This window comes from Carettochelys insculpta, chromosome 31 (genome assembly GCF_033958435.1).
Source record: "Carettochelys insculpta isolate YL-2023 chromosome 31, ASM3395843v1, whole genome shotgun sequence".
Classification (NCBI taxonomy): Eukaryota; Metazoa; Chordata; order Testudines; family Carettochelyidae; genus Carettochelys; species Carettochelys insculpta.
Window position 1 is genome coordinate 3,936,826 of NC_134167.1, and position 26,790 is coordinate 3,963,615.

At 64.2% G+C, this 26,790-nt stretch overlaps 2 protein-coding genes across 12 annotated transcripts in view; both read right to left on the reverse strand.

The window, feature by feature from the left end:
- Positions 1–260: 260 nt before the first annotated feature.
- Positions 261–19,065, reverse strand: PDLIM2 (PDZ and LIM domain 2). Of its 5 annotated transcripts, none has more exons than XM_074981589.1 (10): positions 18,962–19,065; positions 13,958–14,102; positions 11,404–11,555; positions 7,265–7,334; positions 6,801–6,994; positions 6,580–6,664; positions 3,444–3,583; positions 1,969–2,114; positions 1,697–1,802; positions 261–973 (listed from the first exon to the last, which is right to left on the reverse strand). In XM_074981589.1, exons 1-10 carry the CDS (start codon positions 19,063–19,065, stop codon positions 757–759), a joined length of 1,359 nt encoding a protein of 452 aa, XP_074837690.1. In that variant the 3' UTR covers positions 261–756. The 5 variants fall into 5 exon arrangements, with proteins under 5 accessions (XP_074837690.1, XP_074837688.1, XP_074837692.1 ...); XM_074981587.1 differs by having other exon boundaries at positions 6,580–6,682; XM_074981591.1 differs by having other exon boundaries at positions 6,580–6,682; positions 11,412–11,555; positions 18,962–19,032.
- The window catches only part of SORBS3 (sorbin and SH3 domain containing 3), a 42,661-nt gene continuing 34,917 nt past the window's right edge, over positions 19,047–26,790 (reverse strand). For all 7 annotated transcript variants that reach the window (XM_074981585.1, XM_074981583.1, XM_074981584.1 and 4 more), the window contains 8 exons: positions 24,049–24,137; positions 23,552–23,598; positions 22,917–23,031; positions 22,092–22,217; positions 20,941–21,438; positions 20,742–20,848; positions 20,270–20,376; positions 19,047–20,021 (listed from right to left, as the gene is read on the reverse strand). In XM_074981585.1, the coding sequence (XP_074837686.1) occupies positions 19,960–20,021; positions 20,270–20,376; positions 20,742–20,848; positions 20,941–21,438; positions 22,092–22,217; positions 22,917–23,031; positions 23,552–23,598; positions 24,049–24,137 (1,151 nt within the window). In that variant the 3' untranslated portion in view covers positions 19,047–19,959. The remainder of the gene's footprint in view (positions 20,022–20,269; positions 20,377–20,741; positions 20,849–20,940; positions 21,439–22,091; positions 22,218–22,916; positions 23,032–23,551; positions 23,599–24,048; positions 24,138–26,790) is intronic.

A 26,790-nucleotide genomic window follows, 5' to 3' on the forward strand; every position in this document is an offset into this window, starting at 1 on the left:
AATGGGCAGACACATTTCCCCTGCCCCCCGAGGGCACTTCTCCCCTCCTGCTTCCATCCCCCCCTTGGCCCTGGGGAAGGGCGTGCTCCCCCTCCCGCCGGGCTGCATGAACTGAGCAGACATGGGAGCAGGCAGGCGCCAGGCAGGTATATATTATATTTTCTATAGAGATCTGGTTCATACCTTAGAGAAGCTTTACAAAGTCAGTGTACAAAGCTGTGCCAACCTCACCCCCCCCCGCAGCGCCCCAGCACCAAAGTGTGAGCACCCCCCGTCCCCCGCCCCGCACAGCTCCTGGCAGTGATGGTGAGAAAGGCACATAGCTGCCCGACAGCATCTGTCGGTCGGTCGCGCTCGGTCTCTCTCCTGGCGGAGCCCTGGGGCTGGCGAGAGGCACCAGGACGGCAGCCCATGCGGGGAGATGGGGTGAGCTTCTCCCACCGCAGGGCACCCGAAGGCTGGCCTCCACGCCCTGCTTGGGCCAGTTTTAGTGCCTCATGGACTCGGGCCTGGAAAGAGGCCGAGAACGAGCCAAGCTCATGTCTGTGCTGGAGAAGCCCCAGCTGGGCCTGGCTGGGCAGAGGGAGCTGCATTCCCACTCAGGAACTAGAGGCCACTCTTCACCTTGGCCCCGGCCCCCTGGACCCTATACCTAGTAAGCGCCATGGGCAAAGCCAAGGGGCTCGGGAGGAGCAGGAGGAAGGGGCTGGCCAGCCCACGGGAGGCGTCCGTCAGGTTTCCAGCAGGGCGGAGACCTCAGGCGCACCAACCCCCAGCTCTGTGGGGCGGCTCAGGACTCGGGGCAGCAGCGGCCTCCCCAGGCCCCTGGTAGCGCTGGCGGGCGTGCTTCTCGCAGTACAGCTCCTCGCCCACCCAGAAATGGCCCCGCATCTTGAGGCTGAGGCCGCAGTCGGCACAGACGTAACAGGAGGGGTGGCGGTAGCGGCTCTCCTGGATCTTCACCGCCTGGGTCCTGCGGGAGACAGCAGGGCCCGTTCAGCAGGAGGGGGTGCAAGGTGGAGCTGGCCACTGCCCCTTCAGATCCCAAGCGGCTCAGCTCTGGAGGAGCTCTGCCAGCCACAGGGACGTCACGGAAGCCTGGGCGCCCTCCTCTGGGCATCCATGCAGCACAGCTCACCTGGCTTCAGCAGAGAGCCCGGTGCGGAGCCACCCAGACAGCCTCTGTGCACAGCGAGAGACGCCTGGAGAAAGGCCCCCGTGCGGCACCTCCAGCCTGCCCCAGGAGCGAATGCAGCCAAGCCCCACGCTTTGGCAGGTAAAGGGGCCAGACTGTGCATGGGCTGTGGCTACAAGATCCATGGGGCTGGAAAAGGAGCGCCATCTCCAGTGCTGCTGCCATCCAGGCAGCTCAAGGGGCTTTGCAGACATTCGCAGTGGAGAAACTGAGGCACAGAGCGGGCCTTGCAAAGGGCAGGGTCGGGAGGATAGAACCCAGAGACCCATGCCCAGTCTGTGCTCTCTCCTACAGCTGGGGGCGGGGAGGGCAGGCTGCTGCCCAGGCCACACGGGGAACCAGGATCCTGGGCCCTGATGCCCAGCAGAAGCCCTCTTTTGCCACACGGAACGGGCGCTGGAGCTGAAGGACCAGGCAGCCTGGCCCTGCTGCCAGCTCCCAACAGCGGGAGATCCAGGGAGGGTCTCGGGGGGGTCTCCAACCCGCATCAGCCACACTCACGTGATGCTGGTGTTGCACTTCTCGCACGTGTGCAGCTTCTGGGCCCCGGCCACGGAGCTGGCCACTGGCTTGTGGGTGCCGGGGGACAGCTGACTGGGAAAGGGGGCTGGAAAGGAGAAGGAGGGAGCCCTCAGGATCCAGCCTGCACTCCCATGGCCACTCCCCCAAGCCCTGCATCCATGCAGGGCCCCCAACCTGGGAGACGGTCACACCCTGCCCTCGTCCCGAGCCCTTTGCTGTCCCCTCCCAGAGCCCTGCCCCGCCCCGCTCACCTCTCCCGTCCGTCTCCAGAGCCACCTGCAGCAGGCGGAAGGTGTTGGACTGCCGCGGAGGGGCCCGCACCTCCCGGTTCTCCTGCATCATCTTGTAGACCTCTGAGTCCTCCTCCAAGCGCCGCATGGCCGGCTCCAAGTCCAGGCTGCCAAGAGAGCAGGCCCAGGCATACAGGGCCCGATTGGAGCACTCAGAGCAGCCAGTCCCACCCAGCCCAGCCTGAGGCTGCGGGATAGGGAGCAAGGTGGAGGCCCGTCAGCCCTGCTAAGGTGCTGGGTGCAGCTCCCAACCCAGCAGTGCCCATGCTCCAGGAAGGGGCAGGGAGCACATCCCAGCCCCACACAAGGGGCTGAAGCCCCCAAGCAAGGCAGCGGCAGCCCAGAAGCCGAGCACCCACCTGGCCAGCCACAGGCAGGGTGTTCAGACTGTGCAGCTGGGCCCAGCGTGTGGCCCCAGAGGTGACTGGGAGCCCCAGGGTCACATTCTCCCATCCAGCGAGGCCCACCCCACCCCCTGCCTCAATCCCAGACAGGATGGTGCCCTGCAGCTGCTATCCAAGGGAGGAGGGACCCCTGCAGCTCAGCTCTGCTGACAGCCTCTCCCCACCACAGGTGCTGACAACTCGGTCCCCATCCACCCCGTCCAGACAAGGCCACCTCTCACCCACACTGGGCACGTCCTCCCTGAGGGAGCTCAGGGCCGCTCCCCAGCCACGCCTGTCACTGTATGCAGTGGCTGGCTCCAGGGGGGCAGCGCGAGGATTCCCCGTTCCCGTACACCTACCTATGCCAGGGAGCTCCCTTGGGCCTTGCTGCACCCTGACAAAGCCAATGCGCCTGCCCAGGGAGCGCCCGGGCCTGCCCCGCTCCCTCCCACACACCTGGAGCTGCTATGTTAACCCTTGCAGGGCTCCTGGCAGGGGAAGGCCTGGGATCGCTGGGCAGGGGTTTTACCCTCCCCACGCACAAGCGCCCCCTCTCGGCCAGGGGCCCTGCTCTCCCCACCCGGCTGGCTCCTTGGCCGGTTCACAGGAGCTGGGGCGAGGACTGAGGTGCTGCAGCCTAGGACTAGACCAGGGAGAGAACGGGACACCTTTAAGGCAGCAGCTCTGGCCACGTGCCTCCATCCCCACCCAAAGCCAGCCTCCCTGCCACCTGGGCTGTGCACGCCCAAACCGCTGCCCAGCTCAGACCCAAAGGGGCACACGCTGCCTCAGGCCAGTCCCCAGCCCCAGTGCTGCTCAGCTGAGGCAACGTTCCTCTGCCTGACCCCCCGCCCCCGCCACACACTCCAAATCAGTTCCAGCCTGCCATGGCTTGGCCAGTGTCCCTCCACCCCAAAAAGCAGCACTCCTGGCCCTCTGCCTGGCCGGCTCAGCTCTCCCTGCCCCTCGTGGGTCCCAGCTGTCTCCCCACACAGCCTGCCGCTCTCTGGGCTAGGTCTGCCCGGGACCCGGCAGGCGAGCCAGGCTTACCTGTTGTGGGGGCTGTAGGAAGGCGAGGCCCGCCCCGGGGCCCGCCCCATCTCCCAGGAGCCGAGGGGCGACGGTGTGCGATTGACCAGAGGCAGACCCGTAGCCGGAGAGCTGGTCGGGTAGCAGGGGCTCCCTCGCTCCTGGACGTGAGAGGGGGAAGGTGGGAGCCAGACCCTGAACAAAGCTGAGGCTGGAGAGCCAGGCAGCCTGGGGCCGTGGGGCTCAGGGGTGGGGGACCCAGTCTTCCCAAAGCAGGGCTCTGCTCGCTGGGCCTCATGCCTTCGCGCGGGACGAGCCGCACCGCACCGTGCATGCTAGCGAACGGCCCTCAGCCTCCGGGGCGCCACGAGGCAGGGGCACGGGGCGCATCCTGTCACCCCGCACCCAGGAGGAGGGGTGGCTTTGGCACTCACCCAGGGCTGCAGTCTGCTCTGGCCACCGGAGGGCGCCCCAGACACACGCTCTGGAGCGCTCCTCCCCGCCGCCGGAGCCCTTCCCAGCAGAGCGGAGCAGAGGGGACCCTCTGACGGGCAGCTTCTGCCTCAGTCCTGCAGGGCCCCGGCCCGCCGAGCCAGGCCCCCACTGGCCGGGGAAGGGAGAGGCAGACTCCCACCAGCTTTCAGCACAGACCCTCTGGGGCGCTGCTCTCGGGCTCCAGCCTCCCGAGAACATGCAGGGAGCAGCCCGTGTCCCCCCGGCCCCTGCACCCCAGAGCCAGCATGGACGTTCCAGAGCATCACCCCCTCTCGGAGCAGGCCCTGGATGGGGTCCCTGGCCAGCCCAGCAAACTGGGGCCAGCTCCAGGGCCAGACAGACCCCACCCCCTCCATGGGGAGTGGAAGGGAACAGGGCCAGCACAGCACCCCTGCCTCGCCCCAGCCCTGGCTGCTTTCCCCAAGGACCAGCACGTGTTTGTCTCCTCCCCATCACAGGGCTGCCAAGTGCCATCCGTACCGAGCGGGGCCCCTGCCCCATTCTGCGTCAGCTCCCCCCGCCCCCCGGAAGCCAGTCATTTCAAGTCCGCACGCTGCTGGCCCAGAAAGGCTCCTGCAGCAGCAGCATCTGCTCCCGTTTAGCAGCCCGGAGCCACAAGAAAGGCGAGCCCCCGCCTAAGTGGAAGCAAATGTTCGGGGAGCAGCTGAGACAGAGAGGAACTCGGCAGAGCCTGGCTGCTCGGCCTTCCCTCCGCGGGGTCCTGGCCCCTTCCCCTGGAGCAGGGGGTCTGGCTGGCGCCGGTCTCACCCAGGAGGCAAACGGCGCACAGAGCCCCTGAGCAGACCTGTCCCGTGTGCGGAGCGACCCTGCTGTGGCTCCGGAGCAGCGGCTCGAGGCCAGTCTGTGCCTCAAGAACGCCCACCCCCAGCTCGCTGGCTCCCGTAATGCAGCCAGGCCCTGTAGGTACCCCACAGACAGACCCTGTGGGGACAAGCAGGCAGGTCAGGGGGTGGGCTATGCCTCTGGGGTCGCTCTTTGCCGCTCGAGCATGTGGAGCAGCTGCCTCAGGAGCTGCATGGCTTGAAGAAGCCTCCCTGCTGAGAGCCATGTCTCCCTAGCCCTGGGCCCACCCGCAGGCCCAAGCTGGTCTGGGCCCAGCAACCAAAGACCAAAGCAAACAAAGGCAGGGAGGGAGCAAGAGAACAAACAGGCAGGGGAAGCCAAGGGTCTGCCGGGGACGAGCCAGCTGCCAGCTGGAACAGGGCCACCGCGCTTCCCAATTCGGGCTTGAAAAATATCCCCAGCCCCAAGACACCAGCGTGAAGACGAGGGGGAGAGGGGCCTGGAGCCAGCGGGCACGCCCAGGCCTGGGGAAAGAGGCTGGGCCCCATGGGAGTGCCAGGAGTGGCTCTGGGCACCACACCACCAGAGCTCAGAGACCAGACCCTGGGGACGGGAGGCCACAGCATCGCAGAACCCAGCAGCCAGAACCCCGGGGGGCCACAGGTGTGCCAGCCCCACACCCCCTGCAAGCGGCCTGGGCCCCACTGCCCACGCACCTCTGGGGGAGGGACAGATGCGCCTGGAGCCCAGCAGCAGGCCACAGGGAAGAGACCCGCAGCAGGACAGCCCCGGGGCGCCAGGCCCTGCCAAGCACCAACACTGGGGCTCCCGGCTCCCAGCTGGGCTGCAGCTCCAGCCTGGAACCCAGGCCGTGGCTGTCACCACAGAGAACACACCCTGGGGCAGGCAGAGCCCAGCAACAGCGGAGGGTTTAGAAGAGAGAAGAGGCCATGGGGAACCAGCACGTGTCGCATGGAGGCGGCCGCCCCTGCCTTGCTGCAGCTCTCCTGTGGGCATGCATCTCCCCAAACTGGTTTCACCTTCCCAGCCCTGAGCCGTTGCCTTAGAGACACCAGGTAGAAAGAGACAAACATCCCAGCCAGGTGCGCTGCTGCCTGCGGGCACGGAGGCAGCAGCTGGCTGCCTCAGTAGCGGGCCTAGAGCACGGCCTCAAGTGCGCAGCTGAGATGGGCCCTCGCTCAGCCAGGAGGGTGCCCTCTGGGGCAGGAGGGGAACATGGCACCTGGACAAGGGCAGGCAATGCTGGATGGACCAACAGAGGCCCAGTCACGGCACCAAGGGCTGATGGGAGAACACCCGAACCCCCCCGCCATAGAATCCCCTCATGCAGCCACCCTGGAGCTCTTCCCCAAGCCTCTGGATACAGCTGGGCCGGCCGGACCCAGCGGCGGGAGGGGAAGGGACAAATGGCCCAGGAGAAGGGGTGCCCCAGTGGTTGCTGGGGGATGGAATGGGGCCTAGGGAGAGGTGAGGACAGGCCAGGATACCCAGCAACGAGCAGGACAGGGAAGGCACCCGCCCTGTCCCCTGGCCCCACAACGGGTGGTTGGCCCGCGGGACTCTGCTGTGGGAGCTAGCGGGGGCCAAGTGCTCAGCGGGCTGGCAAAGACGGGCCAGACTCCACCACGGTGACACAGTGGCCCGTTGTCCCACCTGACAGGAGAAGGGACAGCCAGCCAGGCCTGGCGCCCTGCTCCCCGAAATCTGAAACGGGGCCTTCCCAGATCTGGGTGGGATCAGACGTGCTTGCGGCATCGGCCCCACCTAACTCCCCCCCCAGGCCACGCCGGCTCCCCAGGGTGAGGACAGCGCTGTGAGCTGGGATGCTCGAGCTCACCTGTCTGCTGCCTGCATGCTGGGGCCCGTGCGGCGAGGACGGGCGATCCTCAAAGACACTGGGAGCAGTGGCCAGAGACTGGAAGCTAGAAGGGGAGACAAGTCTATGGGGGAAAATGGTCAAAAGGGGCCAGCGGCACCCCATCTCCTCCACCCTGCCAGGCCAACCTCTCCCCTAACTGCCAGGACCTGCTGCCCATCACCCCCAGCTCTGGGCCTTACCTGCGGCTGCTCACCGCCGCCTCCACTCTGCCCTCCGCAGGCAGGCCAGGCCTCTGGGGGCTGCAGGGGCTGCCAGGCCGGTGCCCGGGTGACGAGGAGAAGAAGGGGCTGCCAGGCCGGGGGCTGCCAGATGCTGGGCTGGAGTAGGAGGAACGCACCGAGCTCTGGCTGTCATTGCGGGTTCGCACGGTGTCCTGTCAGCCGAGAGAGCGTCAGCCAAGCGGGCGGGGGTGAGGCCATCCACACACTCTTCCGGGGGGGTCCTGGGTGGCCTGTCCCCTCCTTTGGAGTGGGGCGTGAGGGGCCTTGTGAGGGGAGAGGCCCCAGGGTGGGTGAAGGCTCCTGTGCCCTGCAGCCTAGGCACAGGGCCCTGGCAGGCACGGCACCGGCCACCCACGTGCAGGGCCTGGGGCTCCCGCTGCCCAGTGGGGAGGGAGGAGGAGCTGGCAGGGGCGGGGTCTCACCTGGAACCGCATGGCCAGCGTCTCCGGGGAGCTCTCGCCGTTGGTCTGGCTGGGAGAGAGCAGCAGGGACCTGCGTGCAGTGGAGAGAGGGAGCTGGAGAGCAAGAAACCAGCACAGCTTGGGACCAGAGCGGGCAGCTGGCCAGTCTCCCCCGGTGTCCCGCCCAGTGGCCACGGTCCTCAGCACACTGATAGCCCCACGGGCGCGCTCCACACCCAGGGGAGGGCAGAGGTAGCACAGACCTGGGACACAGGAAGTCCAAGGTTCCTTTCCTTCCCTGCCACAGCCTCCGTGCCCTGGGGCAAGTCCCCCAGCCCCCTCCACTGCGCCTGCCCGGGGGGTACCACTCGCTCGCTCGCTCGCTGGGTAAGAAACACGCTGCTCCCCAGGGAGCTATCCGTGTACAGCAGCCACGGAAACAGGGCCCCGCCGTGCCAGCATAGCTGTGCAGCCCCGGTGGGGAGAACCCCATGCACCCAAGGGCCCCTCTCCACCCAGCACCACGCCCCGGCAGGGGGACAGAAGGACAAAAAGGGTTAAGAGGAGGTCTTGCAGCCCTGCTGGCTTGGATGGGGCCCCAGCCCTGCTCCAGGCGGGCAGAGGGAGTACAGGGCTGCTTTACATTTTCTCCCCTCTCAGCAGGAACCGGCGGGGGCGTTGAAGCAGCCGGGAGCTGGAATTCATTAAGGGCAGTTAAAGGGAGGGGTACAGACAGGACGGCAGAATGCAACGCAGGGGCAGGCGGAGGAGCAATCCCCCCACATCCTGTATGCCCAAGAGCAGAGGGGCAGGGGCAGGGGCAGGGAGGGGAGGGGCGGGGCCCTGGAGCCTGAAGCCTCCAGCAGGACATAGGGATGGGCACTCACCTGGGGCCAGGGTCCATGCTGGGTTGGCCCCACCCAGACTGGGGGTCTGCGTGTCTCCCGAGCTGCAGCACCCCCCATGGAAACACACCCACCCACCTTTCCCAGAGGGACAGAGCCAGCTCCTGGGAAGGGTGTGAGCGCCTGCAGGGGCCATGCAGCCGGGCACTGCCCTCTCTGCTGCAGCCAGCGCGAGGAGAAGGGCCGGCAGCCAGGCAAGGAAGGAGCCGGAGAGGCATGGCTGCCTGCCCGCCCGGGGACCTGGCGGCAGCTCTCGGGGCAGGCGGAGACGGGAGAGGAGCCCAAGGGCCGGAATGAGAGGAATGCTGCCCCCTGAACCGCTCCGGCTGGGTTTGTGGCTTTTGGGCCACTTCCAAGATACCATGAAGGTTTCCCACCCTTCGGCGGGAACCGCGGCACGTCCCAGGCAGCCGGAGAGAGGACGACGCGGCGAGACTGTCGGGAGAGACAGGGGCTGTGCACACGAGGGTGGGGCTCTGGGGCGAGGCAGTGCCACGAGTGCTTGCACCAGCAATGGTGAAACTAGGCCACACGTGCCTGTGCAAGCATGACTGCACGGCCGCTTGTGCGCACCGGCATTTGAGCGCAAACCTGACGAGCGGATGGGAGCAAGCGCCCAGCTGTGCGACCGGCAGTGGCGGCGGCCAACTGTGGCAAGGCAGGGGCTCAGCCCAGGGTTTGCTGGCACAGCCTCACCCTAGACTGAACCAGCCAAGCAGGTCCGCTTGTGAGCGCTGCCACAGGGGGAGGGCAAGGGCAAGAGGCAGCCGTGAGTCAGGCTGGCAAGCAGCCACACCCAGGAGAGCGGCGAGGCAGTTACGGGGTGTGCTCAGCACCCCCAGAGACGGCATCATGGCTGGACAGTCCGAGTCACCAGGAGCCAGCACAGAGGAACTTCCCAGCTCCCCAGCAGGGCCAGGCCCCACGGCACAGGCCTAGCCTGCCCACTGCACAGCTAGTGCCAAGGGCCGCGGCGATGCCCACTGGGTCCATTGGCTTTCCAGGGAGCCACAGGGCCTGGCCTCCCGCTTCCCCTGGGTCTGGCTCAGACCGTAAGTGCTGCACACACCCTGGGCAGCCTAAACCCAGCTGCTGCTGCAGGGCAATGGAGAGGGGTGGGGGGGACATGGCCTGCTGGCCCCTGGGGAACTGACCTGCCACGCATGTCCCCGCTCCGGCAGCGTGGCCATCTGGGAAGGCCATGCCCATCTCCACAGCCCGGAGGATAACAGCTCCAGGGCAGCTGCTGCTGCCGCTGCCTGGGGACCTGCCCACTTGCAGTGCAAGGGCCAGTCCAAGGACACTCCTGATCTGTCCTGCCCAGAGGGCAGAGACTCACGCATGGGACCGGTCAGACCTGGGCAGCAGCTGCCAAAGTGCCTGCACCATCGTGCGCACCACTGGCCTGTTTGCAGAAGCAGCCTGAGGGCTCTGGAGGCCAACGGCCGAGGTGGCACCTCTGCAGCACAGAGAAACAAACAAGAGGACTGCACACACTGTGCCCTGCGAGCTGCCAGAGCCACCGCTCCGCTCCGCGTGCGCCTCAGCCTCGCAAGCACAGCTCACCCCTCCCGCCCAGAGCCACCGCTCTGGGAGCTGCATGGCCCCCCCGAGCATGCTCCAGCTCCCCTCCCCCATCCAGGGGCCACCGCTCTGGGAGCTGCATGCCCCCCCGAGCATGCTCCAGCTCCCCTCCCCCATCCAGGGGCCACAGCTCTGGGAGCTGCATGGCCCCCCCGAGCATGCTCCAGCTCCCCTCCCCCATCCAGGGGCCACCGCTCTGGGAGCTGCATGGCCCCCCCCCAGCATGCTCCAGCTCCCCTCCCCCATCCAGGGGCCACAGCTCTGGGAGCTGCATGCCCCCCCGAGCATGCTCCAGCTCCCCTCCCCCATCCAGGGGCCACCGCTCTGGGAGCTGCATGCCCCCCCGAGCATGCTCCAGCTCCCCTCCCCCATCCAGGGGCCACCGCTCTGGGAGCTGCATGGCCCCCCCCCCCCAGCATGCTCCAGCTCCCCTCCCCCATCCAGGGGCCACAGCTCTGGGAGCTGCATGCCCCCCCGAGCATGCTCCAGCTCCCCTCCCCCATCCAGGGGCCACCGCTCTGGGAGCTGCATGCCCCCCCGAGCATGCTCCAGCTCCCCTCCCCCATCCAGGGGCCACAGCTCTGGGAGCTGCATGCCCCCCCGAGCATGCTCCAGCTCCCCTCCCCCATCCAGGGGCCACCGCTCTGGGAGCTGCATGCCCCCCCGAGCATGCTCCAGCTCCCCTCCCCCATCCAGGGGCCACAGCTCTGGGAGCTGCATGGCCCCCCCCCCCCAGCATGCTCCAGCTCCCCTCCCCCATCCAGGGGCCACAGCTCTGGGAGCTGCATGCCCCCCCGCCAGCATGCTCCAGCTCCCCTCCCCCATCCAGGGGCCACAGCTCTGGGAGCTGCATGCCCCCCCCCCCAGCATGCTCCAGCTCCCCTCCCCCATCCAGGGGCCACAGCTCTGGGAGCTGCATGGCCCCTAGCTGGCAGAGCTTGGCACGGCCCCCCGTGCTGCCAGAGCGGCAGCCTCCCAAAGTGCTAGCACCAAGGGCCAGCACTTCAAGCTGCCAGGGCAGAGGCCTCGCCATTCCAGCCTTGCATCACCACACGGGCCTCAGACCTCTCTTGTGCCTCTGGGCTCCATGTCAACGCAAGAGGGGCTGGAGCCCTCCTGCTGCACAACCTTTGCCCAAGCTGGTACCAGTGAGGGGCGGGGCGGGGTGGGGAGCAGATAACCCTCACCCCTTGCTCCACATCTTGGCCATGCAGGAGGTGCAGGCTTTTATCTGCCACTGGCAGAAGTGCCTTCTGAGCCCAGTGCCAGAAGAGCGCCGAGCCCTGGTAATGACACTGTGTTTGGAGGCACATAGTGCTGTACCAATCCAGTCACTAATCCACCCCTCACCTCCTGAGAGAGAAGTAGGGATCACTACCTCCACTGCACATCAGGGGAAACTGAGGCACAGAGCCGGGCGGTAGCTTGCCCAAGCCTAATCAGTGGCAGAGCCACGAGGAGAACCAAAGAGCCGTGACTTCCAGCTCCACCCCTTAGGCATCACTGCTGTGATGAAAAGCACCTGGGATGAATCCTGCTGGAGTCCTGCAAGGTCAAACCACCCCTACATGATCTTTTCTTATGGTGTCAGGGCTCTCCAGCCCCAGGGGACATAGCAAAGCCAGTGGCCCAGGAAGAGGGAGCAGCAGTGTGGCTGCAGTTAGCTTTCACCTGTCCACCTGCAGCTGGAGCTGGCCAGAGCTCTGCTTGATTTTGTTCTGCGCCTCCACGTTGAGCATGCCAGCTGTGCTCTCGCCGTTGATGGACACAATGACGTCCCCCAGTCGGAGGTCACCTGCAGCTGCCTTGCCATGCTCCATCACCTGCGCAGCAAGAGGGTGGGGGAGAGCCCCCAGCATTACTGCAGAGAAACAAACCACCCTGGGGGAGCCCCCTCCAGCACAGCCAGGCAGCACCTTGGCCCCATGGAGGAGGAGACAGCCACGGGTCCTCCCAACCTACACCAAACAGGAGAGCCCTGCCGGGGGCTGGCCTTTGCAGCCCCCTACCACCACACCGCCAGCTTCAGCTTCTCCCCATGTCTGTGGGACGGCACCCAGCCCTGCCTGCAGCTAGCCAGCCCATGCTAGCCCTCCCTCTAAGTCACTGGAGCTGAAAGGGACAGCCAAACCCCACAATCAGCAGCAACTCCTCCGTCTGCCCCACATTCTGCCACCAGCATTCGCCACATCCAGGGGAGTCCAGCCACGCTCAGAGCTGTGCAGCCTGGAAGCCAGACACCCACCCCCCGTCACCCAGCAGCCCTTGGCAAACGGCTGTCCACATGGGGCCGCCCAGAGCAGGGCAGAGGGCACTGCTGTTCAGCTGTGCGTGGGCCAGGCACCCCATGCCCCCCTCCCATCCTCCACACCGCACATCCGGCTCGCTGCTTGTGCCAGCGTTCATGCTCTCTGCAAACTGCCACGCCCCAAGGCCTTCTCTCAGGCTGGCATGTCTCCTCCCCGTTTCCCATCCGCGCCGTCAGGCAGAGGAGAGGCCAGGTTCCCAGCACAACCGGCCTTTTGAAAACCACAGCGACAAGAGAAGTTACGGGGCAAAGTCACGCCTGCCAAAGACAGGACGTGCCAGAACCCAGCCTGCCCAGGCCCCTTCCTCCAGCGCAGCTAGTCCATCTCTGCAGGAGCCTGGCCTGGCGCAGCACCCAGGGCTCGGCGACGCTGGGAACGTCACCTTTATCCCCCTCAGATGCTCTGCACAGTGCTTGCTGTCCCAGCCCTGCTCGGAACACAGACTCCTTTTCCTCTGGGCTTCCGCTTCAGCGCACTCACCGCAGGCTTAGTTCTTTGCAACAGGAATTACAGCCACAGGGCCTGGGAGGTGCGAAGGTGGCATTCCCCTCCCCCACCCCCAGGCTAGAGTGGGGAAAACAAGGCACCAAGATTCAAGTCAAAACTGTCAGCTCAGTTCGGGTGCCTGGTTTGACACACCTGGTGCTGGATTCTTCAGCTAACTCAGCCACACGTCGCCAGCCCAGCTCCCAGCCGGCATCAGGCTCAGCTGGGAGCACCCAGCTCTTCTGTCTCTCTGACCCACCCATCTCAAGCCAGGCACCCAGAAAATGAGCAACAACACTTAACTAGTGACCGCCTCTCAAACAAACAGCTGGTTTAAGTGACTTTCCCAGCCTCTCACGGGAACTCTGTGGCAGGGATAGAATCCAGTTCCCCAGGCCAGCAAAGAACTAAGCCACGGAGCAGGAGTTCTCAAGGACGGTAAACAGGATCTGCTCCCAGGTCTCTCTGGCCCCACGCCCGCTCAGCAGGGAGCTGTCTTCCTCCGCAGCCCCGGGAGAGCAGGCGGCTGCAGCACGGGGTGGGGGATGGCAGGGCCATCGCATCAGCAGACACGGGCATGAGAGCCAGCCCAATTCCAAGAGGGAGCCCTCACCCTCACTCCAGCCAGCCTCACCCCACTGAGGACTGGACCAAACGACTGGGCTCCCCCCCACAGGAAGGTGCCTGCAGCATCCCTGCCAGGGGACAGCCTGCGTCTCTCCGTAGCTCCTCTGCCTCACCTCCTGGACTGCCTGCTCTCCACCTGGGGCTCCCGCAAGCCCAGCACACCCTGCCGCCCTTTGGCAGGGGCAGCCTGAACCCCGGGCACCCTGCAGGATTCCCAGAACATGAAGCCAGAGACAATGGGGGGCCGGCTGCCACTTCCTGTGCATGTCACCAGGCTGGGCCCCTTTGCTCAGACCCCAACCACGCCCTCATCGGCTCGTGAGGCCAGAGATGAGTCCTGGCCCTCCTCCCCCATGCAGCCCGGAGCTGGCTGGAAAGCGTACTGCCTGTAGACGAGCCAAAGAGCAGCGAATGCTCCCAACCTCCCCCTAGCCAGTAAAGCTCTGCCTCCATCTACCTATTACTGACGCTGCTGTAAGCAGGACTCTGAGTGACTTCTGAAAGCGTCACCGGCACTCGGCCCCGCCCATACGTAGAGGTCAAAAGGTCACACGGCCTCCGAAAGGTTGCTGCCCCCTGCTCGAGGCTACTGACTCTGGCTGCCTAGCCCAGGATTTGGAGGTGCTGGCTAAGCCCTCAGAGCCTGTCTTCCCGGCCAAGGCCCCCAGCCGAGGCGCTCCCTTCACCAGCCCAGAGGCAACACTGCAACAGGGATGCAGTGGCAGGGCCTGGATTAGAAGCCAGGCCTCCCCGCTGCAGGGCCAGAGCACACTGCCGCGCAGTGTACAGGTGAACGTTCCTACCTTGGACACAACGATGGGCTTCCTGAAGTCCCTTCCCCCGGTGATCCGGAAGCCCCAGGGGGCCGGGCCCGTCAGATGCACTGTCACCGACATGGCCCCTCCGCTGGTGGCAGGGGGTGCAGGGTAGCAGCTCCTGGGAAGGGGTCTGAAAGCAGAGCAAAGCCAAGGCGTCGGGGGGTGGGGGGTCAGGCAGCCTGGGGAGCAGCAAGGGGCGAGCTGAACCCAGCCACATGAGTGCTGCAGGCCCTCGGCAAGCTCAGGTGGGGAGAGAAAGATCCCTTTGGGTCCCACCCAACGTCCCAGAGCAGGCCAGGGCAGAGCCGGCAACAGAACCCAGGAGTCCTGCTGGGTCTCCGCCCCAGACCAGGGCCAGCACTCAGCAGGCCTGGCTCTCAGTCTCCCCGCACCAATCCCAAAATCAAAGCCAGACACCGGCTCCAGAGGGAGGGGCTGCCCGGCAGGAATGGGGGCCCTCGCCCTGGGTGTCCCGGCCCTGCCCTCTCTCACAGAGCAGCCGGGGCGGCGTGTTCACTCACACAGCAGCTCTTTCCTTCCGGGGAGGGCAACCACGAGACACAGAGCGGTGCTTTGCACCGTCACAGGTTGGCGCAACCAGGCTCAGCCTTCCTGTCACAGGCCGGAGACCAGCCAATAAGGCCTGCCATTTCCCTTCCTCACCACAAGCAGCGGGGGCTGCTCTGGGCAAAGCCACGCACTGCAGGCAGGGGCCACAGGGCCTGCTCCAGCGCTGCCCAGCCCAGAGAACAGGGAGGGCTCAGGCACGCTGTCTGGACAGCACCAGCCTCACCCCAGCATTGCAGGCAGTACGCAGGACCTTTTTCTGAAGTTGCCCTCGACACACCTCATGGCCCCTTCGCAATGCAGGGGGCTGGTGCACTGCACAGCTGTGGGGCGACACGGCACGCGATGGAGATGGAGATGAAGATGGGGGCACCATGCACAAGCAGGGCTAGAGACAGAGAGGACAAGGGGACCAAGCCAGATCCAAGGGGATACCCAGCTAAGACCACACCCCCAGAGCCAGACACAGGCAGAGCTGTGGGCACAGGGAGGTTCTGGAGGAAGGGGAGCCCAGGGCAGGGAGCACACAGAGAGCAGGAGCAGCAGTGCAGAGCTGCTCACACGGCTTGTGATGGCGGGTGGCAGAAACAGAGCAGCTGAGGGGCAGGGTCAGAAGAGGCCTAGACAAATCAGCAGCTCAGTGTTGCAGGCCTAAACCCTCTTCCCCGGTTACTGGCAGGAAGCAGACACAAGACAATGCAGGAAATCTGCAGCCACAGGTTTGAGTCATGTTCTCCTGTGGTTCAGTGGAAGTTTTGCTGCTCGCTGGGCCCTCCCTAGAAAGGCTGTTGGGCCGACATTGGGGCGTGCAGTCTCCACCCCCACCCAGGCAGGCGGGGAGAGCCCCTCTTGGCAGGACGGCAGACGGGCCCAGGGCTCTCAGCCAGGCAGCTTGTTAGGGCCACCCCGAAAGGCAGACCAAGAGTCAACTCTGAGCAGGAAGCGAGAAGGAGTTCAGACTTTTGGGCCCACATTGTGACTCCCCTTCTGACAGGGGAAGGACGGCCCTGTCCCCTCCAGCACCCCAAGAAGCAGTCCGCCCGGGCCACTCCCACGCCACGGGCTCAGCCCCCCTGCACACCATGCAGCCCCGGGACAGACAGATAGCCGCTCCTCTGCCCCGTGGCTGGGGTCAGTAGGTCAGATGCAGGCCCCAGCCCTACAAGCCCACACAGCACACTGGCACCCACCCTGGGGAGGCTGGGTGATGTGCAGCGTGGCAGGGGCAGGAAGCAGACCGAGCCACCCGTGGTCCCCACACCTCTTCCAGAGCCGGCCAGACACACCCTACAAAGGCCCAGGCACACGAATGGGCCTGAGGACCCTCTGGGAAGGGCTCCTGTGCTGGGCTTCCCAGCACCCTTTGGAAGTACCTTCCCCCCAGCACAGGCATGCCTGGTGCCTGCCACCTTCTCAGGGCTCCTGCAGGCCACCAGCAGGAGGCGGGACCACACCCCCAGGTGCAGGGCAGGCCAGTGTGCCTGGCAGTGCAGCCAGGCAGCAATCCCAGAGCCCAGCTAGAGGTCCGGGCCCTTGCTCCCAACCGGAGGAACCAAGGTCCCTGCGTGGCACCCTGCAGCCGGCCCACCGGGGCTGCCCGCTGCCGGGGGCCGCTAGTGCGGGAATCCCGCGGCGCGGGCACTACCTGGGCAGAGGCCGAGACCGAAGCAAGCCGCTCGGGCAGCCCCAGGGCAAGGGGCGGCAGGGAACGGGCCGGGCCGCCTGAGCACAGAGCTGGGGCACGAGAGCCCAGCTAGAAGGAGGCGGCGCTGCAGCCAGGAGTCCGCCCACGGGGGCGACGTCTGCAGCCCCCGGCCCGGCCCGGCCCCACGCAGCCCGAGCGCCCCCGGGCCATGGCGCGGCAGGGCAGGGCAGGGCAGGGGGGGACCACGCTCCCAGGGGCCAGACACCTGCCGGGCGGGCGAGCGGGGCGAGCAGGCAGCCCGGGGCAGAGCTGCACGTGTCCGGTCCGACCCGGCCCCCGGGCACACAACCGGGGCACTTACCTGGGCTGCCGGCCAGGGCGCAGCTGGTGCGGAGCGCACAGTCCGGGCTGGGACCCGCTCCGCTCCGCAGGTCAGGCGGCGGAACTCGCTCGCTCGCACTCCGCCGCCAGGGCCGGGCCGGGCCGGGGCAGGGGCTGGCCGCCCGCTAATGAGACGATTGGAGCGGCGTGTGCGAGGCGGCCCAGCGGCGCCCCCTGGCGGCGTAGCCTGTCCCGGCCGGCTCCCCCTCGGCCCGAGGGCCGGAACGACTCCTGCCGTCCTGGGGCCCCACGGGGACGGGGGCGCGGGAGCGGGCGGGGGCAGAACTCCTTCCCGCCGCGGCGCCCCCGGGCCCTGCGGCCATCACCCCGGACGGGCAGCACCGTCCTCCGGCCCGGCGCGGGGCTGTGCTGTTCCCCCCACGCGCCTGGGGCAGGCCGCGGACACCGGCAAGAAGCGGGGCTCAGGCGGGCGCCGCACGGCTGCCGGAGAATCCCCTCGGCTCCCCGCAGAGCCGGGCTCAGCAGCGCGCAGCGCAGGGGACCCAGCTCGGCCCCGGGGCAGCCCGGCAGCTGCTGGCCGGTCCTTCCCTCCCCTGCTGAGCGAGCTGCTTGGGGGGTCTTTGCAGCGGAGGCCGTGGAGCTCCGGGGCAGCGCTCAGGAGCCAGGCCCTGCCACGTGCACAGCCCAGGGGGCGCGGGGGCACGGCCGCCTGGGCTGCCCCTTCCCCAAGGGGACACGTCGGACTGGGGCGGGAGCGGGCCCCTGGAAAGGCAGCAACGCAGCCAGCCAGCCGCCAGGGGAGACCTTGGCCAAAGGCGGCCCTGGGCCAGGGCCTAGATCAAAAGGGAGAGGAGGGCGCCCAGAGCCAGCTTGACAGCCCCCACGGACGAAGCTGCCTGGCCTGTCGCTTCGCTCCTTCCCAAGGGGAACAAAGTGCCCGGCCAGTGCTGGTGCTCAGCCGGGAAGCAGCACCCCTGGGGGACTCTTCTGCAGCCACGTGCCCAGAACGGCTGCGTTGCACCTGTCATTACAGCCCCTCCAGCCTGCAGTGCTGAGCTGAGGCTCACCTGCCCCACTGCCCCCGGCCAAGGGCCACCTTCCCTGCCGCCCTGGTTCAGGGGGCTTGCCCGGCGAGTAACAGCCAGCGGGCCCAGCCCCGCTCAGAGCGGGGAGCCTGCCTGGAACGCAGCGTAAATGGGGAGGGTTGCAGCCCGTCCTTCTTGCAAAGGCCGTGTCCGTGTCCAGCCCCGGTTCAGGTCTGGAGCACCTGGCATGCCCGTCCTGGAATCCCAGCAGTGGGACCCCTCTGCCCTGAGGATGGGTCTGTGTTCCAGCCTGTGCAGCCCACATATGCAGGCGCGCAGCTGCCCAAGGACAAGTGAGGGGGACAGAGCTGGAAATGGCTTAGGGGCAATGGGGGGTTGCAAGGTCGTGAGCCCTGGGTTGAACCAGCTCCTACTGAAGCTCCACCCACACCTGTGAAGGACTCCAGGGCAAGAGGGGGGGGCCCCTCTCCCCCGGTGCAGGAGGCCTCTATCCCACCCCCTTTAGTGCAGACAAGCACCAGAGGGGACAGAACCTCCTCCAATCCCAGCCCCCCCCCAACACGAGCAGGCACCGTCGAGAGCACCCCTGGCACCCTTCATCCAACCTGCTCTCCAATCTCCCCCATAGCCAATCCACAACTGCCCTGGGCACTTTATTCCACTACCCCACCCCCCACCAGCTGGAAAGTTTGTCCTAGTCCCTCTCCCTTGCTGCAGTTTAAGCCCATTGCGCCTTATCCTAGCCTCAGAGATCAAGGAGGACAATTTTTCTCCCTCCTCCTTGGAATACCCTGTGATGTGGCCAAGCTTGGCCCAAGCTGGTCCCCACAGGCATGTTGCACCAGCCTCATACCTAGTACAGAGATGCACAGTAGGCAGTGCCCATGGTGGTGGGACTGTACGGCACCAGCACACGGGGGGAGGGAAATAGGAATCTGTGGGGGGCATTGCCTGCAGTGCAGAGGCCTAGCACACTCAGTGCAGGTGGGCACTGGAAACAAGAGTACCTGCCTTAGTGTTCCAGGGGTGACAAGCTGCCCTAGGCCCTGCAGCATGCAGGGGTTCCTGCCCAGCCCTGGTGCTCAGCCAGGAGGGTGGAGGGGGGGCTTTGCATGGGGGCCAGGCTGACCTTTAGTAAGAGTGGAGAAGCAGCTTGGACTTCTAGGCCCTTTACCAGGAAGGCAGCAGATTCTGCCCTTCCTGCATTGCCCCTGTGCGGCAGGAGCACAAGACAGGACAAGGACCCAGCCCGCAGCAACTACCCCCAGGCACTGAGGCAGAGGTCTGGCTCAGCCCCACCTCCATGCAGCGATCAGGTGCTCTACGCCTCCCCACTTCAGGTGACAGGAGCATCCCTCTGTGGCGTGCAGGTGGAAGAACACAACTAACCGTAGGCCCAGGCAGCTGTGCAAGCACGCAGGAGAGATTCCAAGGCTGGCCAGCTGATTAGCACAGCACCCAGTCGTGTTGCTCCTAGGGCTACACATACACATTTATTTTGCACATGGATGGAAAACATTAGCAGGAACAGCCCCTGCCTCACCCTTGCACAGCCTGAGACCCACGTGCCAGGCAGACACAGGGAGAGAGACTCTGCCAGGCAAGCCCTGAGGACAGGGGTGAGAGCCCCATGCCAGGGGAAGGGCTAGTCCCCCTTACAGTGTGCCCTGTGAGGGGGGTACAGCGGGGGGCTGGTCCCCTTTGGAGAGAAGGCCCCCTGGTGAGGGCTGGCCCTCATTAGAGTGTGCCCTGTTGTGGGTAGTCCCTACTGGAGAGAGGGCTGGGTGGTGGTGAGGGGTTGGTCCCTGTTAGAGCAGCCCTTAACAGGGGTTAAGGCATAGGGACTGGTCCCCCATTAGGCAGAGCCCCACAGAGGGGATTAAGGCTGTGAGGATTGGTCCCCAGTGGAGAGAGCCCCTGCGAAGGAGTGGGGGTTAAGGCTGACGGCTGGTCGCTAGTGGCAGGAGCCCCACCATGGGGAGAAAGCTGGGGGCTGCTACCTGTTTGGGAAAGCCCCATAGGGGGCAGGGTGTAAGGTAAGGGGAGCTGATCCCCATTAGGGGTACCCCACCTGAGGGGAGTTAAGGCTAGGGGCAGGAGAGCTCCACTGTAGTAGGGGAGGCTGGGGGGGCCAGTCCCCTTTGGGGGTGTCCCATAAGGCTGTGCTGAGTGACTGGCCCAGGAACGCAGGGTGGGGTGTTACTAGGAGTCCCAGTGCCAAGCTCCCCAGCAGCAGCCATCCCCAGCTCTTGTGGGAACGGCTGTGGGGGCAGGTGGGGTCTAGTGCCCATCTCCTGGTCCTTGGGGGGTGCTGCCGGCTCGGGGCAGGGGCAGGAGCCTGAGTTGCAGATGCAGCCGTCCTTGTGGCTGGTGCTGGGAAGGGGGCGTCACACGGGGGCAACGTAATTGCCAGGGAAGGTGCCGAATTTCTGGGTTCGCCTGGACACCCCTGGGGGAGGAAAGAAAGCGAGGGCCTCAGGGAAGGCACTGGGGCTGCCCCACTGCAGCCACCTGCCTCCTCCCAACACCGCCCTCTGGAGGGTGCCGAGGGTGGCACACCCCAGAGCCAGGGCTCCTGCACCATGTCCCCCGCCCCCGGCAGAGGCTGGGCCTCATGTCCTGCTCCCCCAGCACCTCTAAGAGCAGACTCCCCCACACCCCCGGCCCATTTCTTCGGCTCCTGCCCGGCCGCCGTACCAACAAACCAGCCGTCGTCACACTGCTGCATCACGTCCACCCGGTCCCCTTCCTGCAGCTCCAGCTCGTCCTCATTTTGGGGCCTGTACTGATAAAGGGCCCGGTACCTGCAAGGCACCACCGCCCTGTGAAACCTGCTCCCAGCCCCTGGCCCTGCCAGTGCTAGGGACCAAGCCCAGCCCACTGAGTCAGCAGGCCCCCTCCCTCACTGCAGCACCACATGGGGCACGCTGGGGCGCTCAGCCAGCTGGGGGGTCTGCAGCATGGGGCAGGCCCAGGTACGGCTGCCAGCTGCACCCATTCCTTGCTCACTGACCAAGCCCCTCTGAAAAGGCCCTTGTTCAGGGCCACAATTCAGGTGCTGGCCCAGCACCTTAGTGGGCTGCCAGCAACTGGCCCTGGGCACAGGCCACTCCCCTGGGCTGACTTGGGAGTCCTGCTGAAATGGGAAGCTGGAAACAGCTGCACTCACGGGGTCCACTGCGTGCTGGAGCCATTGTCAGACGAGGCGGCCTTGGGCAGGTGCCCAGCAACGCCCGGGGGACAGCCTGCAGTGAGCGGCGCCTCCAGGGTGGAGCTCTGCAAGGAGAGTGGATCGTGACAAGAGTGAGCGGTGCCGGGGCCAGGGGCAGGCCATGCCACGCCATGCCAGCGAAGGAGGACTGGCTCACCTGCCCAGGGAGCGAGGAGGGTGCTGCAGCAGGCAGAGTCTCCTGTGGCCAGGAGGAGGCTGGAGGCCTCAGGCTCAGACTCTGGGCAGGGAATGAGGCGGTGCTGGGCGCTGGCTGTGGGAGGCTGGACGAGATGCTGGCATGCTGCAGCTTAGGGGAGGCAGGGAAGGTGAAGCCCAAGTGCAGGGCTCCCCGCTCGGCGCCGTGGTGCTGGGCAGGGGGAGAGCCTGCCAGGAGGGTAGGGGTGTGATCCGAACGCTGGCTACCAGGTAAGCGCAGCGGTGAGCCCGCCGGGGCTAGCAGGCGTGGGGAGGCAGGAGCAGCAACAGCCCAGTTTGGGGAGGACGGGAGGGAGGGGAACTCCTCCGAGGCCTTCACCCGCGGCTCCTTCACCACCTGCACGTAGTTGGCCGGGAAGATGCCCTGGCGGCTGGTGCCAGAGATCCGGCCCTCATACCAGTTCTCGTCCACCCTGCGGACCAGGCAGATGCGCTCACCCTGTGGATGGGGAGATAGGCCAAGTTAGGAGCCCCTGGGGCAGGGACATGGGTTTGCCACAAGCTCCTGGGCCCAGTCACGCCAGCACCAGCACAGCCAAGGGTTATGCTAGTCCTGGGCCCAGTCATGCCACCTCCAGCACAGCCAAGGGTTATGCCAGTTTCTAGCCCAGCCGGCCTCCCTGCCATGTGGCTTGTTGTAAGCGATTTGGCACTGGGGAAGGGCAGCCCCGAAGACCGACACTCTTAGCAGCCCCAGAGCAGAGTCAGGCCAATCTCACCTGACGTGCCACCACCCCACACCCCCAGCTCCATCCTTGGACCAGGGCAGAGAACAACTCTGCAAGAGCAGGTGGAGGATGGCAGGGTGGGGGGTCAGCCTGCATCTCACAGACGACCAGATCCCTCTCCAGGACACCTGACCAGGGATAATCCTGAGGCCACCAGCTACAGGGCCAGGCGCTGGTCTGAGACCCAGCAAGCTCAGTTCACAGAGGCCACTGGACAGCTATCTGATGGGAAGGCCTTGGGGTCACCACCAGCTTGGGCTGGCACTGAACTGTGACCTGAAGCCGCCAGCTCCCCCGCTGCAGCTTCGGCATTTTGGGGCTGTGTGGCCCATGCCCAGAACCCCTTCCCAGGCCAGCCCTGCACCTTGCGGAAGGACAGCTCCACTGCCAGCTCCCCTTTGAAGCTGTACTGGGCGACCGCCTCTCCATACTCCAGCACCTGGATGGTGGGCGGTTTGATAGGCTTGGGGACTTCCGTGGGAGGCAGGATCTGTGTGGGAGAGAGGCAGCAGAGGAAGTGGCCAGTGTTCCCCGTAAGCCGAGTGCTGGGGCAGCCCCCCAGGAGAGATTCAAATGCTGCCCAGCTGATGAGTGCAGCCCCCCAGCTGGCAGCGTGTGCTCCTGGTGGACTCCTGCACGTGCCTCGGTGCACACAGCTGAACCGGGCTGCACGCGGATAGAACGTTGCCAGTGGACACTGCCACGGCTGGCGGGAAGGTGTCTGCCCAGTACACCCCCTCCTTCTGGGGTGGGGCATGTTTCATTTCAGAGGCCCCCCCGATGTCGGGCAGTGGGGGTCAGTGCTCCTCTCCCTGCTCTCAGCCTGCCACAGGAGGAAATGCCTGGCCGGGCTCAGTGCAGCCCGTCTGGTGGGCAGCAGAGGCGGCTGGGCTGCGGTCGAGGAGGAGGGATCTGCAGGGCCTGGGAGTGCTTGGTCCCCACTGGAGGCCTCTGCTCCTGGTGTCTGGGCTGCCCTTGAGCTGCAGGAGGGCTTGGCTGAGGGGGTGGCTGGCTGCCAGTGTTCAGAAGCAGGTTGGCCACTAGAGGGCATGTCTCTGTTACTCCACACACCAGCGCCCCCGAGCGTGCCGGCCATGGAGGGAGCGAGCGGGCGGGCGAGCTGGGAATGTCTGGCCCCCTCCTTGAGCCTTCTGGACCCACGCAGCCTTGCAACCGCACGCGTCCTTACCTCCACGTAGTTGGAGGGGAAGATGCCCACCCTGCCATGGTGCTCTCCTTCCAGCCAGTTCCTGTCCACCTCCTTGTGGATATAGACAATGTCCCCCTTCTGCAGCGTCAGCTCCCTGAAAGGTCAAGGCCCAGCATCACTGCCCACAGGCAGGCACCTGCCCTGCTCCCAGCCCTGGCTGTAGGGACATTCCCGCTGACCCGGTCCCATTGGATGCCCACCTCCCACGTCTCCGGCTGAGCCAGGCAGCAAGTTTCCCCCTTCAAGGCAGGCCAGCCTTGCTCTGGCCTGTAACTGCACCCCTGGGAAGACTTCACTGCCATGCAATCTGCTTCAGGGTGTGTGCGCGTGAGGGTGTTGGTCCAGCTGCTCCTCTCTCCCTGCTGGAGCAGCCAGAGGGCTCAGCTCCACCATGTACACCTGGCGTCTGAGCACCACACCCCACCAGAGACCACCCTCTATGGAGTCAGACTGAACAAATAAACCCTGCCAGGAGAGGGAGAGAACACAAGCCGATTCCACCGCTGGCATGGTGGTTGGGTCCACCTCAGCTGGGGGGTGGCTACTCCCACAGGAACAGACCCCTCAAGTTACCTCCGGTCCAGAGAGAGTGCGAGCCACACGGTGCCACTTACTTTGGGGACTCGGCCTGGAAGTCAAACTTGACACGAGCAGCTTTCATCTGGGGTGGGGGAAAGAAAAGGTAAAAGAGGGTGACACCACACCAGATCCCAGCCAACCTCCTGGTCCCAGTCCCCCCCCCAAGTCTGGTTCTTGCAATCCAGGCGAGGCCGAGAGCTTCCCTGCAGTGTCCGGTTCCCGAACCCACCCACGGCTGGGTCCCTTCTCCCAGTGCTCCTGGTGATATGCAAGCCCCGGGCACTGGCTTGTTCTACCGATCCAGAGACCAGAGGCAGCCTCCCTTGTCTTGGGTGCAGGGGTTGCTCCTGAGCATCACGGCATTCCCCAGCCTCAGCGACTGGAGCTAGACCCGTGCTAGCTGGCTGGAAGGTGACCCTGGCTGCTCCACCACATGTAGACACTCCTGCAAGCTCTCTCCCACATCTCTGCAGCCCAGTGTCCCACTCTATCCGCTCCAAGGGGAGATGTTCAACGAAAAACAATTCCTCACCTTTTCCTCTCTCTTCACCCGTCCATTCACCGGCTCCATGGACTCTGTCCCATCAGCCCCAGGGCTTTTCCCAGGGTGGCCCAGGAAATCTGCAGAGAACCATGAATAGGGAGAGGATGGGACACTCGCAGCTCTCGGCACAGCCCCCCTGGCTGAGGAGAGTCACCGCTCCAGTACTGGGGGTTGCTCTGAATCTGCAGAGATGCAGCACCAGTGGAGAGGCATCTCCCATCCATACATCCAACCAGTGGCATGGGGGAGGCTTCACACACTGCAGGGCTGGGCTGGAAGGACCAAGATCCCTGGGCTCCGAGTGCCTGCACCTGTCCAAGACAGGAGCAGAAGAGTGGTGAGGCAGTGTCGTCCGGCAGCTGGGAGGCAGGGGACCCGATTCTAGTCTCAGCTCCACTCGCTGGGATGAGCCACTCCTTTCCCTGCAGCCTGGGGACCACCATTCTTAACCCCTCCGCTCCGACCCATGCACTCACTATCTCAAGGCATTAATGGCACATCTCTCTTCTTGGATCTCACAGCACTTTCAACAGGAGGTGCATCATTAACCCCAGGTGATGGCTGGGGAAACTGAGGCACAGCCCAGGCAGCAGCTTGCCTGAAGTCACCCAAGAGACCAGTGGCAGAGCCAGGGACTGAACTCAGGTTTTCTGAGCCCCAGTTCAGGTCTCTGTCCACTAGGTGACACTGCCTATCAGGGTGGATAGAAATAAATGATTGTTTAAATAAAATAAAATAAAAACTGGATTTTTATTTAAATACGATATTTTTGATTTTTTAAAATCCTCAATAAAATTCCATTTAGAAATTAGTCACACTTAAATCTGCTCACAAACATGCTGAACATCCTCTCGGGGCTTGTCTACATTAGCTCCCTACTCCAAAAAGAGCATGGTAAGTCGGGTGTCAGGAGATGATTAGTGAAGTGCTGCGCTGCATATGCAACACTTCATTAAACGAATTCTCCCCCATGGCAACTTCGAAGGGCCGCCTCATGTGTAGCCGCAGCTCACCCACCGGTACTTCAAAGTGCCCAGGCAACTATGAAGTCCCTTCACTCCTCAAAATAGCGCCCAGGCACTTCCAAGTACCAGCGGGTGAGCTGCGACTACATGCGAGCCAGCACTTCGAAGTTTAACACTTCGGAGTTGCCATGGGGGACAATTAGCTTAACGAAGTGCTGCATATGCAGCACGGCACTTCATTAATCACCTCCCGACATCTTACTTACCATCCTCCCTTCGAAGTAGGGAGCTAGTGTAGACAAGGCCTCACAGTCTCAAAAATGAAAGGCCCTAGTCTGTCCAGCCTAACTACTAGCTCTTGCTTCTTCAAAGTTCTGGGGTTTTGATTTCTGTTTCTCAGCAGACTAAAAAGTAACACGTGCAAAGGCAGACACAGGCTGGATAGGATTGACTTTGTTGTGTGCTTACGTGATGGTGGAGCTGGGCCAAGTGCAGCAGAGGAGTTAGTTAAAGCATTGTCTTACGGCAGAAAGATGATATATAGGAAAGGACGGAGGCAGCATAGAAAGGAACAGTGGCATGAACTAGAAAGAGAAAGGGAAGGCATTATTCAGTGCACACACAGCTTTCTATATTCCCCCACACTTTTGCCACAGAAAAAAAACTGTCCTGGCTCCTGGGTGTAAGAGACAACCGCCTCCCCAGCCCCCCTACCAGCTGGGAATATTGTGAAGAGGTAAAAAAGGAAAACTTGTCATGTGTATGCAGCGCCAGAGAGAGACATGCAGGGCCTAGATGCCAGAATGAAACATCGGAAAGAAAACCGCTCATTGGGAGAAAATCACGCGGATAAAGATGTGGAGATGGCTGAAGAACAATGCACCATTCTTCAAGGCTCTCTCTGTGCCTTTTAGTGTAAGTTTGATTTCACCAGTCAGTTCCCAAGCAGTTGGCTGGGTTGGATGTTGCTAGGAGAAAAAGTTTAGCTTTAAACAAGCCATGAGGATTAGCAATTACTCAACAGGGTTTCAAATCTGCCACTCAAGTGCACAGCACAGAAAGCCAAAGTAAGAGCAATCCAGAGTTACTAGTTACCACTAAATGGCGTTTACTTATGACCAAATCCATGCCCCCTCTTTTGGAACAGACTGGCCAGGCCAGACCAGAATGGTGATGCTATAAGTCTAGTCCCTCTTTTACTTCAGCCTCATGCAGTGTTTCTCAGGGAACCCCATTCAATAACTGTTTTCTCAACAGCCGGACATGCCAGAGAGTTCAATGGGACTTACTCCAAAACGAAGGGCAGGCTGAGCACAGTCTGCCTGAGCCTGTTTGGTACCCTGCTGCCTATTCGCATTCTCCTGACCACTCCGCCACACAAACATCTTTGCAGCTACTGAAATAGACTTGATTAAGCATGTTTCTGCCAACCCAGCTGCTCCACAGGGAACATGACCAGAGCTCTGCTCCTGGGGTATACCAGCATCAGACAGCGCTCCAACTACTGTCCCTCTGCCTGTGGCACCATCGCCTTGTAGGCCAGTCACGTGGAGCAGCCCAATAGGCTCAGAGCCAGAGTTTGGGTTGGGCCAGCAGACAGCTGTGCTCTGAGCCAGTGCCTCCCACATCTGCCTTCTCCGGAATTCCACTTTTTTTTTTTTTTTTTAAATATATGAAAGTGATCTCGTTGCAGCTGGGAAGAAATCCTTAAAATATGTAGAACGTCTGCCTGAGTCTGCAGGGAGCCTGAAACAATCGCTCCAAC

Bases quoted from the DNA above. Each gene is read 5' to 3' on its own strand.
- PDLIM2 (XM_074981587.1), bottom strand. From the start codon at position 19,065: ATGTGTATGTGTAGCCCTAGGAGCAACACGACTGGGTGCTGTGCTAAT. The intron at 3,584-6,579 runs GTGAGCTCGAGC...TCTCACGTCCAG, and splicing joins AGCATGCAGGCAGCAGACAG to GAGCGAGGGAGCCCCTGCTA. The intron at 974-1,696 runs GTGAGTGTGGCT...TGTCTCCCGCAG, and splicing joins AAGTGCAACACCAGCATCAC to GACCCAGGCGGTGAAGATCC.